Source organism: Oncorhynchus mykiss, chromosome 5, assembly GCF_013265735.2.
Source record: "Oncorhynchus mykiss isolate Arlee chromosome 5, USDA_OmykA_1.1, whole genome shotgun sequence".
NCBI lineage: Eukaryota > Metazoa > Chordata > Actinopteri > Salmoniformes > Salmonidae > Oncorhynchus > Oncorhynchus mykiss.
The window spans coordinates 84157544-84173854 of NC_048569.1; the positions used below are offsets into that span (position 1 = coordinate 84157544).

Genomic DNA, 16311 nt, shown 5'->3' on the forward strand with positions numbered 1-16311 from the left:
CACAGCATACATAATATAAAAACTTTATTTCCTTGTTTGATTGCAGATTGTTTGCATTATATTTACATTATAATACAATTATGAAGGCTCTTGTAGTCATATCCTGGTGTGTGACAACCAGAAAATGAATCCCTACATGAAAAATAATATTACTATTTTATAATTCCAACTTTGAGGCAAAGCAGTTATGTCATGGTTATCACAATTTGATGGGTAACTTGGTTTTCTGTTTTACTTGTGGTCTGGTAACAGTTTTGGTTAATCATACTATTTATTTCTCTCTTATTACAGGTCTCTTGTGTGCTAAAGTCATGTACAACAATGCCCGAGCTGTGCCAAAGGACTCATACTTCACACATACTGTATAGAACATTATTACTTTCAAAGTGAGTGTTCACACTGAGGCCGTTGACATTACTTACTCATGGGTCCACTGTTACAACCTGATCATGGAACAAATGTAGTTCAGTAGCTAGCTAGCTCTTGCAAGTAAGTAACTCATATCATGTCATTGACTTGAATTGCCAGACAAAATGTGTTTTATGTATAGCAGATTTCATCACCAACATTGAAGCTAAATTTATACAATTATACACAAAGCAACATTTTAATGACTGAAATACAGATAATCCACATCAACAGCCTTTGGACCATATTACATTTTTTGCAAAGGAATGCAGTTGTTACTGAATGTTTGCTAGATGGCTGCCTATGATAGGCATTGCTTGACTGGCATTTTGAAGGCCTTTGAAATGAAAGGTCATGTACATTGAATTCAAGTTAGGGCATTTCCTCTACATTTTAGACAGGCATGGTATTGCTAGTGTTCATGGTTATATTCATGTTCAAAATCTCTCAACTTCCTGAGCTGACATTCTAACGATCAATTCACTCTCTAGTTCTACATCTCACAAAGTAGATAGCCTAATCATGGAGTCAACATTCATGCCTTTATGTACGGCAATTGCAGAAGTCCGATTGTATGCTCATACATTACTTTAGAAACCATTTCTCATTTCAATAATCGATCAATCCGAAGCCAATAAACAAAGGGTATGATGATGCACGGATGGACTGCGGACGACACTCATGTGGGTGGCTGTCTCAACATTGTGACATGCCCATCATTGGCCCTCGAAATGTAAACAAAACTACAGTATACACTTTGCATACAGGTATCATAAAGAGGTAGGAAACATAGCACAGCAGTCAGGAGTTTAGTACCCATATATTTCTGAAAGCAAAACAATCTATTGTGATTTTAGGCTACCCTATGCAATGCAGTACAACCTTGAGTAGAACACTAATAGCATGTCAGTCAGTGAGGGAGTGTTCATAAGACCCTAATCTCACCCTTCTAATCAGTCTGGAAATATTGCAGTATATTTTTTATTTAATGTGAATAAACAAACACGATGGAGCAATTGAATGAGAATAAAACTAAATTAATTAACGGAGAGTTTAATACCAAAGGAAAATGTTCTGGGTACATGTTAAATTCATGCAAAATTATAGAAAATAAGAATAGAAAAAAAACAAAAAACAGGAGTTTTACATTGATGAACTACACTGTTTAATAGCAGCAGTAAAGAGCAATGAAAGGTACTAATGCTTGAAGGGTGAATTGTTACTAACGTAGAAAATAAGATGGAGATCATGTCCTATTTAAGTGAAAATTGATCTCAAATTAACCTGCAATTCAGAACAACCTACAGTATATATAGCCTTGGCCTAAACATTGCTATCAAATGTTAGCTGTTCAAAAAGAGGCAGTTGCAGTGATCTCATCCTTCAAGAGCATTAGCTTTTATTAATGAAAAAAAGTTGAGTTGGAACCACAAAGAATTCAATAGACATGGGGGCTTTACAAACTCCCCTGTCTAGGGCTTTAAAAGAGGGGCCATGGGCACAAGTACAGAACACTTCATTTTTTGGGTGGGGTTGTCAGTCCCCATACACAAAACTGGCCGAGGTAAAGATTGATTGACGAAAAAGACAGTCTCAGTTTTGATGTTCTCAAATTCAGGTTGTTTGTTCAAGATGAATGGTAACAAGCAAATACTGTGAAACTCAAATTACTGAAAACGAGCAACATCAATAGAGTAAATAATAAGAAATACATTATGTACAAACTACGAACACCATTTTGATTTGTAAAGTCAAGTATTTCAGTATTCTTTTTAGATTGAGACAACGAAGTTGCATTGACCCACTGGATTGGTCAGCAAAGGCAGATAATCTGTGTAGGGCCTGAGAAAATGTTCCCTTTAACTCAATAAGAGCATGCTTGTAGCAGTTACTAACACTTCACCTCATACGGAGTCTCTCTATGGTGCGTCAGAATGTGTAACGAGGGACTACAGTACCTTGACAAGTGAAAAGATCTCCATCTATACATAGAGCAGGCTCAGTACTATGTATGGCAGGCACATGTCCTGTATTTAGTTTTGCATCTTGGTTCTTGGATAGTTTCCAAAATAATGGTGTGTGTGTGTGAGATAGTTCCCTCTAACATATCAAATCTGTCACGCGTCCTCCCTTCCATTCCAATACAACAACAGTAAAGACAGACATGACCAATCAAAAATGCACTGACCACTGAACGCACACCAACGTCTCAAGCTCAACCCAGATGAACCATCTTCCTCCTTATTTATTCACATCTGTAAACTCAAATTTAATCCAGAAGAAATAATAAAAATAGATAAATAAATAAAATAACTGCTGCACCTTTGACCTGAAACAGTTCCAAAACAAACAGCTAATCCTCTTCCTCCCTTTTCAAAAATGTCATCCTCCAGTACAAAAAAAACGATATCAAATGAAGGTCTTGCAGCTTCTTGCTAGAGAAATAAATCATTCTGGTTTTTAAATACAGTGTTGCGGACAGGCAGTAGGTAGGTATGTACAGGTGAGCCCTCCTCTCCTCTACCATCGATCCCTGGCGCTGAGAGAGGGACGGTGCAGTCAGTGGGGCCGACTGCTAGACTCAGACACCTGCCGTTTACGGGGAGTACCGTAACCATTAAGGCTGCTGTTCAGGCGTTTGGTCAGACCACCGTTCAGAATGTCCTGGATGTGCTGAACTATAAGGTTTATGGCAACTGTAAGGAGAGGGAAGAAAGCATTCAGAGGGCATTGAAGGATAATCTCTTAAGGTTTTCCATTCCTCTCTTATCCAGATAAAATGAAAGCAGAACAAGTTCCAGAATTGAAAAGCATCACAATTTCACTAATAAGGCCTGCAAATAAGTGAGAAATCTACAGTTGACCGTGCCATTCCAAAACAGAGACAGTCAAACATTCCCAGGACAACAGTCAATCTAGTCTGATTTCCATAGCATGTCACACCATCTATCTCAGAACAGAAGAGCCATCACTTACAGTCACATCAGCCTTTAGTAAGTTTACTATCGCAGGGTAAGAGACTGCACTGATTCCCAACGTAAATAACAGACTATGGGGAGCAGTGTTCCAATAATGAGTCAGTTTGTCACATACCAGCATACTTTCTTGCTTACATAAGGCAGCCATCTTGAGAAACAAGTCAACAACTCACCAAGATTATCTGCTCCTCTGGGAATGATCACATCAGCGCACTTCTTGGTCTACAGATGGTGAAGAAATAAATATGATTAGTAATATGATCTGAACCAGGGCAAGGGGGTTCAATACCTTTCAAGAGGAGGTCCATCCGTGCAACTAACAATGACACAAATAGATTGATCCAAGGTTGTTCAAATATTTGTTGTGGCAGTATCATAGCTAGGTACTCACTGGCAGACAGAACTCCTCAAAGGCAGGCTTAACAAAGGTGATGTATTGCGTTAGCACCTGCTCCAGATCCCTACCTCGCTCGCCGATGTCTCTGAGCACTGGGGAGGGAACACAGAACAGGAGTGGAGCTGTCAGTATGATTTTTCCGGGATTCTTAAGAAGCTAGTAGGCGTCTACATCTTTTGTCTGTAATGTCTTTTCAATATATGTCGGACCCCAGTAAGACTAGCTGTCGCCATTGGCGTCAGCTAATGGAGATTGTAATAAATCAAAATCATTCATGTCCTCCAGGCCCGATATTGGAAGCCCACTGCTGTCTTAACAATTCACAAGTATAAATTCACATGTTTGATGCATTTCACCCAATGAAATGGGAAATATATGTCTATCGTTTTACCTCTGCGTGAGAGCCGTGTGTCTGCGTCTGTGTCCACAAACAGCTTCATCTGGAACAGGTCCCTGATCTCCTGAGAGTAGAACATCAAGATGCCCTCGAACAGCACCACGTCTGCTGGGTACACCATTACCACCTCCTCCTTCCTGATACACACCCACCGGGGAGAGGACAATGTGTATGAGGTGTGTGTGTGTGTGTGTGTGTGTGTGTGTGGACCACTAACCTGGAATGGGTGACAAAGTCATACACTGGGATTTGCACTGTTTTGCCCTCCAAGATGTCCCACAATGTTTTCACGATGAGCTCGTTGTCAAATGCATCTGAGAAGAGGAAGAGAGAGGACAAAGGAACTCAGAACCATGGTGTGTCTGTGTCTCCATGTCTGCTGGTGCCACCGTGCCAGACCATAGGATCTAGATCTATCCCCACAAAGAGATGACATGTGGGATAGAATACATGCTGATATGGCTGGCAGATGCATGCTGGCCAGCCAACCCTTACAATATATGCCAGAATCAGAGCTAGCCAGCCAGCCCAGACTGGCTAAGATATATCACACACAGCCAGTCAGTCAGTCAGCCAACCAGTCAGTCAGCCAAGACTGACTAAGATATGACAGCCAGCCAAACACAAAGCCAGACTGCAATGACTAAGACATAGGTTGTGTCCAAAAAAGCAAACTATTCCCTATTTAGTGCACTACTTTTGACCAGGGCCAGGGCCCATACAGTATCTACCACACTGTCTGAGACAGATGGCTGAGTATCTACTCTGAGACAGACTTTCAACACAGCAGTCTATCGCTGGCCATCAGGGGACTCAAGGCAGGACATTCAGAAACTTTTGTTCTCCCCTGGAATTCTGATCATTCTACTTCTAAGAACTGGAGGGGAAAGCCAAACAGAAGTATTCCACATTATGAAACTCATTTGAGTAGAAACAAAATCATGCAACCATTTGTTTTCAATGAGAGAAGAGCAAGGGGAAGTGAGAGTGGAGTCATCTTTTACACTGGAAACCAACAGATACAGTACCAGTCAAAAGTTTGGACACATTCAAGGGTTTTGCGCTTAGCTTTCAAGGGTGGCTACTTTGAAGAATCTCAAATATATTTTGATTTGTTTAACACTTTCTTGGTTACTACATGATTCAATATGTGTTATTTCATAGTTTTTATGTCTTTACTATTATTCTACAGCATAGAAAATAGTAAAAAATAAAGAAAAACCCTGGAATGAGCAGGTGTGTCTAAACTTTTTACTGGGGTAATATAGGGTAACTATTTAGTAACTGACTATTTAGTAACTATTTAGTAACTGACTATTTAGTAACTATTTAGTAACTGACTATTTAGTAACTGACTATTTAGTAACTATTTAGCAACTGACTATTTAGTAACTGACTATTTAGTAACTATTTAGCAACTGACTATTTAGTAACTATTTAGTAACTGACTATTTAGTAACTATTTAGTAACTGACTATTTAGTAACTATTTAGCAACTGACTATTTAGTAACTATTTAGTAACTGACTATTTAGTAACTGACTATTTAGTAACTATTTAGCAACTGACTATTTAGTAACTATTTAGTAACTGACTATTTAGTAACTGACTATTTAGTAATTATTTAGCAACTGACTATTTAGTAACTATTTAGCAACTGACTATTTAGTAACTATTTAGCAACTGACTATTTAGTAACTATTTAGCAACTGACTATTTAGTAACTATTTAGTAACTGACTATTTAGTAACTATTTAGTAACTGACTATTTAGTAACTATTTAGCAACCGACTATTTAGTAACTATTTAGCAACCGACTATTTAGTAACTATTTAGCAACTGACTATTTAGTAACTATTTAGCAACTGACTATTTAGTAACTATATAGCAACTGACTATTTAGTAACTATTTAGCAACTATTTAGCAACGGACTATTTAGTAACTATTTAGCAACTGACTATTTAGCAACTGACTATTTAGTAACTATTTAGCAACTGACTATTTAGTAACTATTTAGCAACTGACTATTTAGTAACTATATAGCAACTGACAATTTAGTAACTATTTAGCAACTGACTATTTAGCAACTGACTATTTAGTAACTATTTAGCAACTGACTATTTAGTAACTATTTAGCAACTGACTATTTAGTAACTATTTAGCAACTGACTATTTAGTAACTATTTAGCAACTGACTATTTAGTAACTATTTAGCAACTATTTAGTAACTGACTATTTAGTAACTATTTAGCAACTGACTATTTAGCAACTGACCATTTAGCAACTGACCATTTAGCAACTGACCATTTAGCAACTATTTAGCAACTGACTATTTAGTAACTATTTAGCAACTGACTATTTAGCAACTGACTATTTAGCAACTGACTATTTAGCAACTGACTATTTAGTAACTGACTATTTAGTAACTATTTAGCAACTAACTATTTAGTAACTATTTAGTAACTTTTTAGCAACTGACTATTTAGTAACTATTTAGAAACTATTTAGCAACTATTTAGCAACTATTTAGCAACTGACTATTTAGTAACTATTTAGCAACTATTTAGCAACTGACTATTTAGTAACTGACTATTTAGTAACTATTTAGCAACTGACTATTTAGTAACTATTTAGCAACTGACTATTTAGTAACTATTTAGCAACTGACTATTTAGCAACTATTTAGCAACTGACTATTTAGCAACTGACTATTTAGTAACTATTTAGCAACTGACTATTTAGTAACTATTTAGCAACTGACTATTTAGTAACTATTTAGCAACTGACTATTTAGCAACTATTTAGCAACTGACTATTTAGCAACTATTTAGCAACTGACTATTTAGTAACTATTTAGCAACTTACTATTTAGTAACTATTTAGCAACTATTTAGCAACTGACTATTTAGCAACTGACTATTTAGCAACTATTTAGCAACTGACTATTTAGCAACTGACTATTTAGTAACTATTTAGCAACTGACTATTTAGTAACTATTTAGCAACTGACTATTTAGCAACTGACTATTTAGCAACTATTTAGCAACTGACTATTTAGTAACTATTTAGCAACTGACTATTTAGCAACTGACTATTTAGCAACTGACTATTTAGTAACTATTTAGCAACTGACTATTTAGTAACTATTTAGTAACTATTTAGCAACTATTTAGTAACTATTTAGCAACTATTTAGCAACTGACTATTTAGTGACTATTTAGTAACTATTTAGCAACTGACTATTTAGTAACTATTTAGCAACTGACTATTTAGTAACTATTTAGCAACTGACTATTTAGCAACTGACTATTTAGCAACTGACTATTTAGCAACTGACTATTTAGCAACTGACTATTTAGCAACTGACTATTTAGTAACTGACTATTTAGCAACTGACTATTTAGTAACTATTTAGCAACTGACTATTTAGTAACTATTTAGCAACGGACTATTTAGTAACTATTTAGCAACTGACTATTTAGTAACTATTTAGCAACTAACTATTTAGTAACTATTTAGCAATGTATCCAGATGTATAGATACATAAATAGATGAGCTAAACACCTGGGTGGTCGAAGTTGAACTGTCCCTTCAGTGCCTTGGCCTTCTGGTCCGGAGTAAGGACCCTGTAGAAGCTGTCTTGGCTGAGAATGGCCACCTGGCGCTGGTGATGGTCAATCTTGTTCTGGCCAAGCAGCTCCATGATCTTACCGCAGACAGAACTCTGGCCGGGGGAAGAGGAGGATGAGGGGGAGGAGAAGAAATAGAGAGGATATCAAGTTATTAACAGTCTGTCTGGTTGTGATCTGAAGTAAGTTGTGATGTGTTCATTGGGATTTGGAGATAAAAGCATGTCAAAAATATGAATGTGTCATAAAACATACGTTGATATACCAGACTATGACAGAGGTGGATGCAGTATATTAGAAGACACATTTGCAACTATGCACAATAGCTCAACGTGTGGTCACCTTTCCTGATTTTCAGCTGACTACAATATGCACGGTTAAGACCGTAACATACATTTTAACACATGAAGTCCAAACCAGACATTAACATGTATTTGCTTTGTAGTAAAACCAGACATTAGCATGCATTTGCTTTGCAGTAATTTCCTATAGATAAATGTAGAAAATTTGTGCAGAGAAAAAATGCAGATAAGAAATTATTTAATCCTTTCACATGTAGAGCCTCTAGCCCTGCTCAATATGCCTTAACCAACCATTTAGTTTCACATCCCACATATGCGGTGACATCAACTGGTTTAAACGTCTCTAGAGACAATCTCTTGCTCATCATTACTCAATGCCTAGGTTTACTTCCAATGTACTCACATCCTACCATAACTTTGTCTGTACATTATGCCTTGAACCTATTCTATCGTGCTTAGAAACCTGCTACTTTTACTCTCTGTTCCGAACGTACTAGATGACCAGTTCTGTTATCCTTTAACCGTACCCTTATCCTACTCCTCCTCTGGTTATGTAGGGGTTAATATAGGCCCCGCAGTGCCTAGCTCCACTCCTACTCCCCAAGTGCTCTCATTTGCTGACTTCTGTAACCGTAAAAGCCTTGGTTTCATGCATGTTAACATTAGAAGCCTCCTCCCTAAGTTGGTTTTATTCACTGCTTTAGCATACACTGCCAACCCGGATGTCCGAGCCGTGTCTGAATCCTGGCTTAGGAAGACCACCAAAAACTCTGAAATTTAAATCCCTAACTACAACATCTTCCGACAAGATAGAACTGCCAAAGGGGTCGGTGTTGAAATCTACTGCAGAGATAGCCTGTAGAGTTCGGTCTTACTATCCAGATCTGTACCCAAACAATTTGAGCGTCTACTTTTAAAAGTCCACCTTCCCAGAAAGAAGTCTCTCACAGTTTCCGCTTGCTATAGACCACCCTCTGCCCCCAGGTGTGCCCTGAACACCATGTGTGAATTGATTGCCCCTCATCTATCTTCAGAGCTTGTGCTGCTAGGTGACCTAAACTGGGACATGCTTACCACCCCGGCCATCCTACAATCTAAGATAGATGCCCTAAATCTCACACAAACTATCAATGAACCCACCAGGCACAACCCCAAATCCGTAAACACGGGCACCCTCATAGATAACATCCTAACCAACTTGCCCTCCAAATACACCTCTGCTGTCTTCAACCAAGATCTCAGTGATCACTGCCTCATTGCCTGCATCCGTAATGGGTCTGCGATCAAACGACCACCCCTAATCACTGTCAAACTCTCCCTAAAACACTTCAGCGAGCAGGCCTTTCTAATCAACCTGGTCCGGGTATCCTGGAAGGATATTGACCTCATCCTGTCAGTAGAGGATGCCTGATTATTCTTTAAAAGTGCCTTCCTCACCATCTTAAATAAGCATGCCCCATTCTCCCATTCTATGGAGAACCAGGAACAGATATAGCCCTTGGTTCCCTTCAGACCTGTCTGCCCTTGACCAGCACAAAATCATCCTGTGGCGTTCTGCATTAAAATCGAATAGCCCCCGTGATATGCAACTTTTCAGGGAAGTTAGGAACCAATATGCACAGGCAGTTAGGAAAGCTAAGGCTAGCTTTTTCAAGCAGAAATGTTCATCCTGTAGCACAAACTCCAAAATGTTCTGGGACACTGTAAAGTCCATGGAGAATAAGAGCACCTTCTCCCAGCTGCCCACTGCACTGAGGCTAGGAAACACTGTCACCACCGATAAATCCACTATAATTGAGAATTCTACGGCTGGCCATGCTTTCCACTTAGCAACCCCTACCCGATCAACAGCCCTGCAAACCCCACAGCAACTTGCCCAAGCCTCCCCATTTCTCCTTTACCCAAATCCAGATAGTTGATGTTCTGAAAGAGCTGCAAAATCTGGACCCCTACAAATCAGCCGGGCTAGAAAATCTGGACCCTCTCTTTCTAAAATTATCTGCCGAAACTGTTGCCACCCCTATTACTAGCCTGTTTAACCTCTCTTTTGTATCGTCTGAGATTCCCAAAGATTAGAAAGCTGCCACAGTCATCAACCTCTTCAAAGGGGGAGACACTCTAGACCCAAACTGCTACAGACCTATATCTATTTTACCCTGCTTTCCTAAGGTCTTCGAAAGCCAAGTTAACAAACAGATAACCGACCATTTCGAATTCCACCATACCTTCTCCACTATGCAATCTGGTTTCAGAGCTAGTCATGGGTGCACCTCAGCCACGCTCAAGGTTCTAAACGATATCATAACCGTCATCGATAAGAGACAATACCCAGCAGCCGTCTTCATCGACCTGGCCAAGCCTTTCAACTCTGTCAATCACCACATTCTTATCGGCAGACAAAAGCCTTGGTTTCTCAAATGATTGCCTCGCCTGGTTCACTAACTACTTCTCAGATAGAGTTCAGTGTGTCAAATAGGAGGGCCTGTTGTCCGGACCTCTGGCAGTCTCTATGGGGGTGCCACAGGGTTCAATTCTCAGGCCAACTCTCTTCTCTGGATACATCAATGATGTCGCTCTTGCTGCGGGTGACTCTCTGATCCACCTCTACGCAGACAACACTATTCGGTATACTTCTGGCCCTTCTTTGGACACTGTGTCAACTAACCTCCAGACGAGCTTCAATGCCATACAACTCTCCTTCCGTGGCCTCCAACTGTTCTTAAATGCAAGTAAAACTAAATGCATGCCATTCAACCGAACGCTGCCTGCAACTGCCCTCCCGCCCAGCATCACTACTCTGGACGGTTCTGACTTAGGTATTTGTAGTTGTCCACATATTCTAGGTGTCTGGTTAGACTGTAAACTCTCCTTCCAGACTCACACTAAGAATCTCCAATCCAAAATTACATCTATAGTCGGCTTCCTATTTCGCCTCAAAGCATCCTTAACTCATGCTGCCAAACATACCCTCGTAAAACTGACCATCCTACCAATCCTCGACTTTGGCGATGTCATTTAAAAAATGGCCTCCAACACTCCACTCAACAAATTGGATGCAGTCTATCACAGTGCCATCCGTTTTGTCACCAAAGCCCCATATACAGTGGAGGCAAAAAAGTATTTAGTCAGCCACCAATTGTGCAAGTTCTCCCACTTAAAAAGATGAGAGAGGCCTGTAATTTTCATCATAGGTACACTTCAACTATGACAGACAAAATGAGAAGAAAAAAAATCCAGAAAATTACAATGTAGGAGTTATGAATTTATTTGCAAATTATGGTGGAAAATAAGTATTTATTGCCTTACCTCCCTTATCCTACCTCATTTGCACTCACTGTATATAGACTTTTTCTACTGTATGTTTGTTTATTCCATGTGTAACTCTGTGTTGTTGTATGTGTCAAACTACTTTGCTTTATCTTGACCAGGTCGCAGTTGTAAATGACTTCTTGTTCTCAACTAGCCTACCTGGTTAAATAAAGGTGAAATAAAATAACATCCTCTATGCTGTTCTGGAACATGAATTGTGGTCCACCTGACATTCCTTTGCATGTAATATTTCTTGGTATCATACCCCACAACAAACAGAAGAGACTAAACTACCAGTAGAGCCACCTGTTCATCAGACAGTGTTTTTTCTTATTCTGACAAACTTTACAGTTGCAGTTTAGGAATTGTGTATGTGTGTATGGCTGTCTGCGTGCCAGTGTGTGTGTGTGTGTGTGTGTCCATGAAGTCTGTAGGGCCCAGGCTGCAAATTATTAGTTAAATGGATGAGAGTGTGACCAGGACTGGTGACAAGCATTTCAGCTGGCAGCCAGGGAGTAGAGCTCAGAGATGAGAGGAATGCTCAGTGTGGATTAAACACACAAAGAAGGCCAAGTATAGTCCCATCAAAGAAGGTATTATTGCACAGCCATCTTGTGATATCCCTTCTTCTTTTACATCCTTGAACTATTCCCTCTGAATGTAGAATAATTTATAAACTTGTATTGACTCAGACATATTTATTCTGCTTTATCTTCTTGAAAATATCTTTACCCTGTCAGAGCTCTTTCCAAGGAGGCACTTTTGTATTCTTCACTGATGGCTAGCATGCATTTTCCCCTTCGCTGCAATACATGCATTTTCCCTTATGCAGGTTGACCTAGGCCTATTGTCTGTTGCCAGTTATCTCTGGGTTTTTTTTTATCTCTGGTAAGCCTGAAGTAAGCAGTTAGATTATCATAACAGTTGACTGGTGGCACGTATAGGTTCAGTGGTCTACGAATAGTGCCTTGCTATTGACTGACTGACATCCTGTTGTCTTCTCTGGTGTGTCTCAGACTCAATTAGGGTCAGGGCCGCCTTAAAGGGACATTTCAAAAATGTTCTACTTCATATTAATCATCTCCAGCACCACCCCAACATCAACATATGTAAAAATGGCACATTTCTGTTTAGTAGTAAATATATGGAGGAAGATCAGTGTTTCCAGTGACATCAACCAATTAGTAGGCAATTAGTAAATGGGACAATGTGTGCATGACCCCCTTACAAACAGGCCCATTTTAAACACATTCTTGCCTGATATGCCTTTTATACCTCCCGTGGACATGCCAGCATGCTGGTGACGAGTGGTAGTAGTGGTGTGCAGATGTGGTTGGGCGTTTATTTGAATAAATCCATTGAATATACACCATCAAAATGATTCCATTATAAATGTGTTTAAGCAGATCCTAAGAAACATTACAAGACTAATAAAATATTTCAAAAGAACAGAAAAGTATATTTTGAGTTTAATTAGGCATTACGGGTCTGTGCAGCCATGGCTGTCCCATCCAAATAATGATAATTTGTTTGTTATTTTGTTCATTAAAACAGACAAGAAACACCTATTCAATCACAGTCAACACACATATTTTATATTAAGAATATTATGGAATATAATATTATGGAAGATATTTTCCTGACAACTTGTGTCACGTGAACATGTGGAACCGCTTTCATATAAAAAAAGTGATATTTTGCTTTTTTAAATCCACGTTTCATTGCCTTCCTACCCCCACTCCACTTTGTTAGGGAGCAGGCATAGGGTTTTATCTTCTCTCAGGGAGACAGTGGAAAAACAGAACACAAGACGTAACATTAACTTCCTTCAGAGGGGCCGGGGGGGTTAACAACATTTCTGAACACCTGCCAAATGACTCTGTTGTTTCAGTCAAAATAAGGTTACCTAAAAAAGATCTCCTAAAAATTGGTTAATGTAAACAAGCCTCGATGCATCTGAAAGGTCATAACAGTTTACCTAACCAGACAGACAATTGTGAATATTTTCTAGACTAAGACAAAACACAGTGGGCTAGATAATACAGATATCACTTTATCACTTCATAAATCATAGTATGACTTTGGCATGGTTGAATTCGGGAAAAAAATATATATATTTATTGAACCATGACTAACAGTAGCCTACATTGGAAAAGAAGCAGCTGGCTGATGTAGGCCGAGCCTTTATTATATATAGAATATACTAGATGACTGACAGGGGGCGCTGTTTTGAAGTCACTGCATCCCCATTTTACTATTCCCCCACCATTGTAAAAAAGATTTTGAAAGCTATAAAATGCATTTATTAATGTCTACATTAGTTTTGCCACATTTATTCAATTGCAGTCACTTTAATGCATATACCTTAAATTATGTCAGCTAAACATAGGACTAAAAAATAAGAATATATATATACACATTTTCCTTAAAGTAGTTTTTTTTAGAGAGTAGGCCTGCTAATGTAACTGTCCCCACTATAACAAAACCATTTCCCTTTTTCAACTATAGGTTTTATTGGTATTGTGACACCTCCGCTATGGGGCTCTATAGGAATTGATGGTATTCTACAATATTTCAATTTGAGGTCAAACAGGGAAATGGTTCTAATTGTTTTTCCCCATAGGGGATTTTAGAAACACTTAACATAAGGGATGTGTTCTTTGTAGGCTTACTCTGGAGTGACATTTTGATAACCATGTAAATCTCTTTCGGGACAAGGTGACTTTTATCAATATATTCGGCTCTATTTACTCTGATTCGAAAATGCTAAACAGCATCAAAGACTACAAATTCCTGCACCTCACCTCTAGCTGACATCTTTGCTAACAACTATTGTGTCAGTTTAAAACTTTCACAAGACAGTTCACAGAATTTTCTATTTAAATGTAGCCAATTTATTCATTACTACATTTAGCTAACATTAGATAGTTAATCCAGAGATTCTTACATTTGCCTCTATTCGGCAGGCTCATTCAGATCATCATGACATTTGTAGTTCTTTATGATAGCCACATTAGCAGCTAATTAGCATTTAATTTGTTGGGGATTTATTATTTATTTACCCCTGACGACGCCAGGCCAATTGTGCTCCGCCCTATGGGACTCCCAATCACAGCCGGTTGTAATACCGCTTGGATTCGAACCAGGGTGTCTGTAGTGACACATCTAGCACTGGGATGCATTGCATTAGACTACTGCGCCACTCGGGAGCCGATTGATAATATATTGATAAAATTCATCACCTTGTTCGTAAGATATTTACATGTTTATCAAAACGTCACGCCAGGGTAAGTCTACATGAAACATAGGGGATTTTAGAAACACTTAAAATAAGGGCTAAGAAAAATGAATGGCGGAAAAACAATTGGAACCATTTCCCTGTTTGACCACTATGTTATGATTATTATGACTATTATTATGACTAATCTATGGAGGACTGAGTCTTCTGAGGAATACCAATATGGCAGACCGGAGGCTTCAAAACCTCTCATTGGCCAATACATAGCAACTGAAATCTAGTGTTCATATACATTATTTGCTGTTACACTAGAATGGGGTCAGTGGCACAGTAATGTGTATTATGGCGAATATGCAGTGTTTTTACTGATCGCCAGGCACAATCAGTTGGTCTTGTTGACGCAGTCAATAAACAATAACACTTGGTTGGATAACTGTATGGCTCTTATGAATAACAAACAATTAGTTCGTAACGCATTGTATGTTAATGTCACCGCCAAGATATTTGTCGGGAGAAGACACCGGCTTTGTCCTTCGATCGCTCACGTAAACTGTTAAGATATCCGTTAGATTTCCCCACCCACACGATGGTCACTGTCTCCGAGCGAGTAAAGAGTTCTTAGAAACATAGCAGATAAATTGTTGCTACTTGGATTTCTTTCTTTCTACATTATAGAGCGAGAATGACAGCCATCCAAGATTCCATCGGATGGAATGACCAGCAGCATTAGCCAGACAGCTGTGACATGCCTCCCAACAAAAGGTGCTGTAAGGCTGGGCTCTATTTTAGATAGGCCGATTAGCTATAGAATATTGTACAGCCTACATTGACATGATATGTAAAAATAATATATCCGAAAAGACAGTATAAAAATGGGCCATCTTTGTTTAGCAAAGTATTGATTTTCTGTCTGGGTTGTCATTAATACCCTTTCTGAATTTAAATATTCCTAGTCAGAATAGATTAATCGTGAAATCCACGTATCAAGGAGGTTTGTGGAAATGTTTAATTATTTGTACACTATTTGATAGGGCTATTAGGACAGTGGGATAAATTCTTGCCAAACAGTGGCCTATACCTATCATCTTAACCAACTAATGTTTTTCCTGAAATTATTAGAGAACAAACTAGCTTTGAAGGAACAAATGTGACATTCATTCATTGGTCTATCATGAACCACGCGGTCAGTGCGTTCTCATATTTCAACCACGTTGACAATTCCATGTCACTGTTTACAGGCTAGAAAAACAGGACATTTCTAATTCATAGACAATCTTAATGCCAACCTTGCCGCTGGCAGTCCCTCCTGCTACCCCGATGAGGAAAGGTTGCCGTGTAACGTTTTCGACTTGACTGTCCAGTCTTGTCTCGCTGTCGCCTGCCATGCTTGCTATAAACGCATACTGACGCACGGAGACGGTTTTGCCCCTCGACTGCGCTCCTCCCTTTTTTCAGTTGTGCATTTGCTTTGATGCTCTGAGTGTGCGTGGATTTCAATCCAGTTTTTTGTAGCCTGCTTGAAATGCAGAGCGTTTACATAAGGTTTTACATGTTTTTGAAATTATCAGAACTCTATGTATCAGATAGGCCTATCGCTACATTTGATTGTCAGCTAAGACACATTTACAATAGTTGTAGTGTGTGTGTGTGAGA

At 38.9% G+C, this 16311-nt stretch overlaps 1 protein-coding gene across 1 annotated transcript; it reads right to left on the reverse strand.

The window, feature by feature from the left end:
* Window positions 1-593: 593 nt before the first annotated feature.
* LOC110524694 (uridine-cytidine kinase 2-A) lies at window positions 594-16110 on the reverse strand. The gene is made up of 7 exons (XM_021604553.2): window positions 15945-16110; window positions 7745-7904; window positions 4398-4494; window positions 4175-4317; window positions 3778-3875; window positions 3560-3608; window positions 594-3104 (listed from the first exon to the last, which is right to left on the reverse strand). The coding sequence occupies exons 1-7, from the start codon at window positions 16041-16043 to the stop codon at window positions 2968-2970; spliced, it is 783 nt and encodes a 260-aa protein (XP_021460228.1). The 5' UTR covers window positions 16044-16110; the 3' UTR covers window positions 594-2967.
* Window positions 16111-16311: the final 201 nt, after the last annotated feature.

What these genes read in the sequence shown, in the direction of transcription:
- LOC110524694 (XM_021604553.2), bottom strand. Translation starts at nt 16,043, where the DNA reads ATGGCAGGCGACAGCGAGACAAGACTGGACAGTCAAGTCGAAAACGTT. An exon ending in GACTTTGTCACCCATTCCAG is followed by an intron (nt 4,318 to 4,397) that starts GTTAGTGGTCCA and finishes GGTGTGTATCAG; the next exon opens with GAAGGAGGAGGTGGTAATGG. An exon ending in CACACGGCTCTCACGCAGAG is followed by an intron (nt 3,876 to 4,174) that starts GTAAAACGATAG and finishes TTCCCTCCCCAG; the next exon opens with TGCTCAGAGACATCGGCGAG.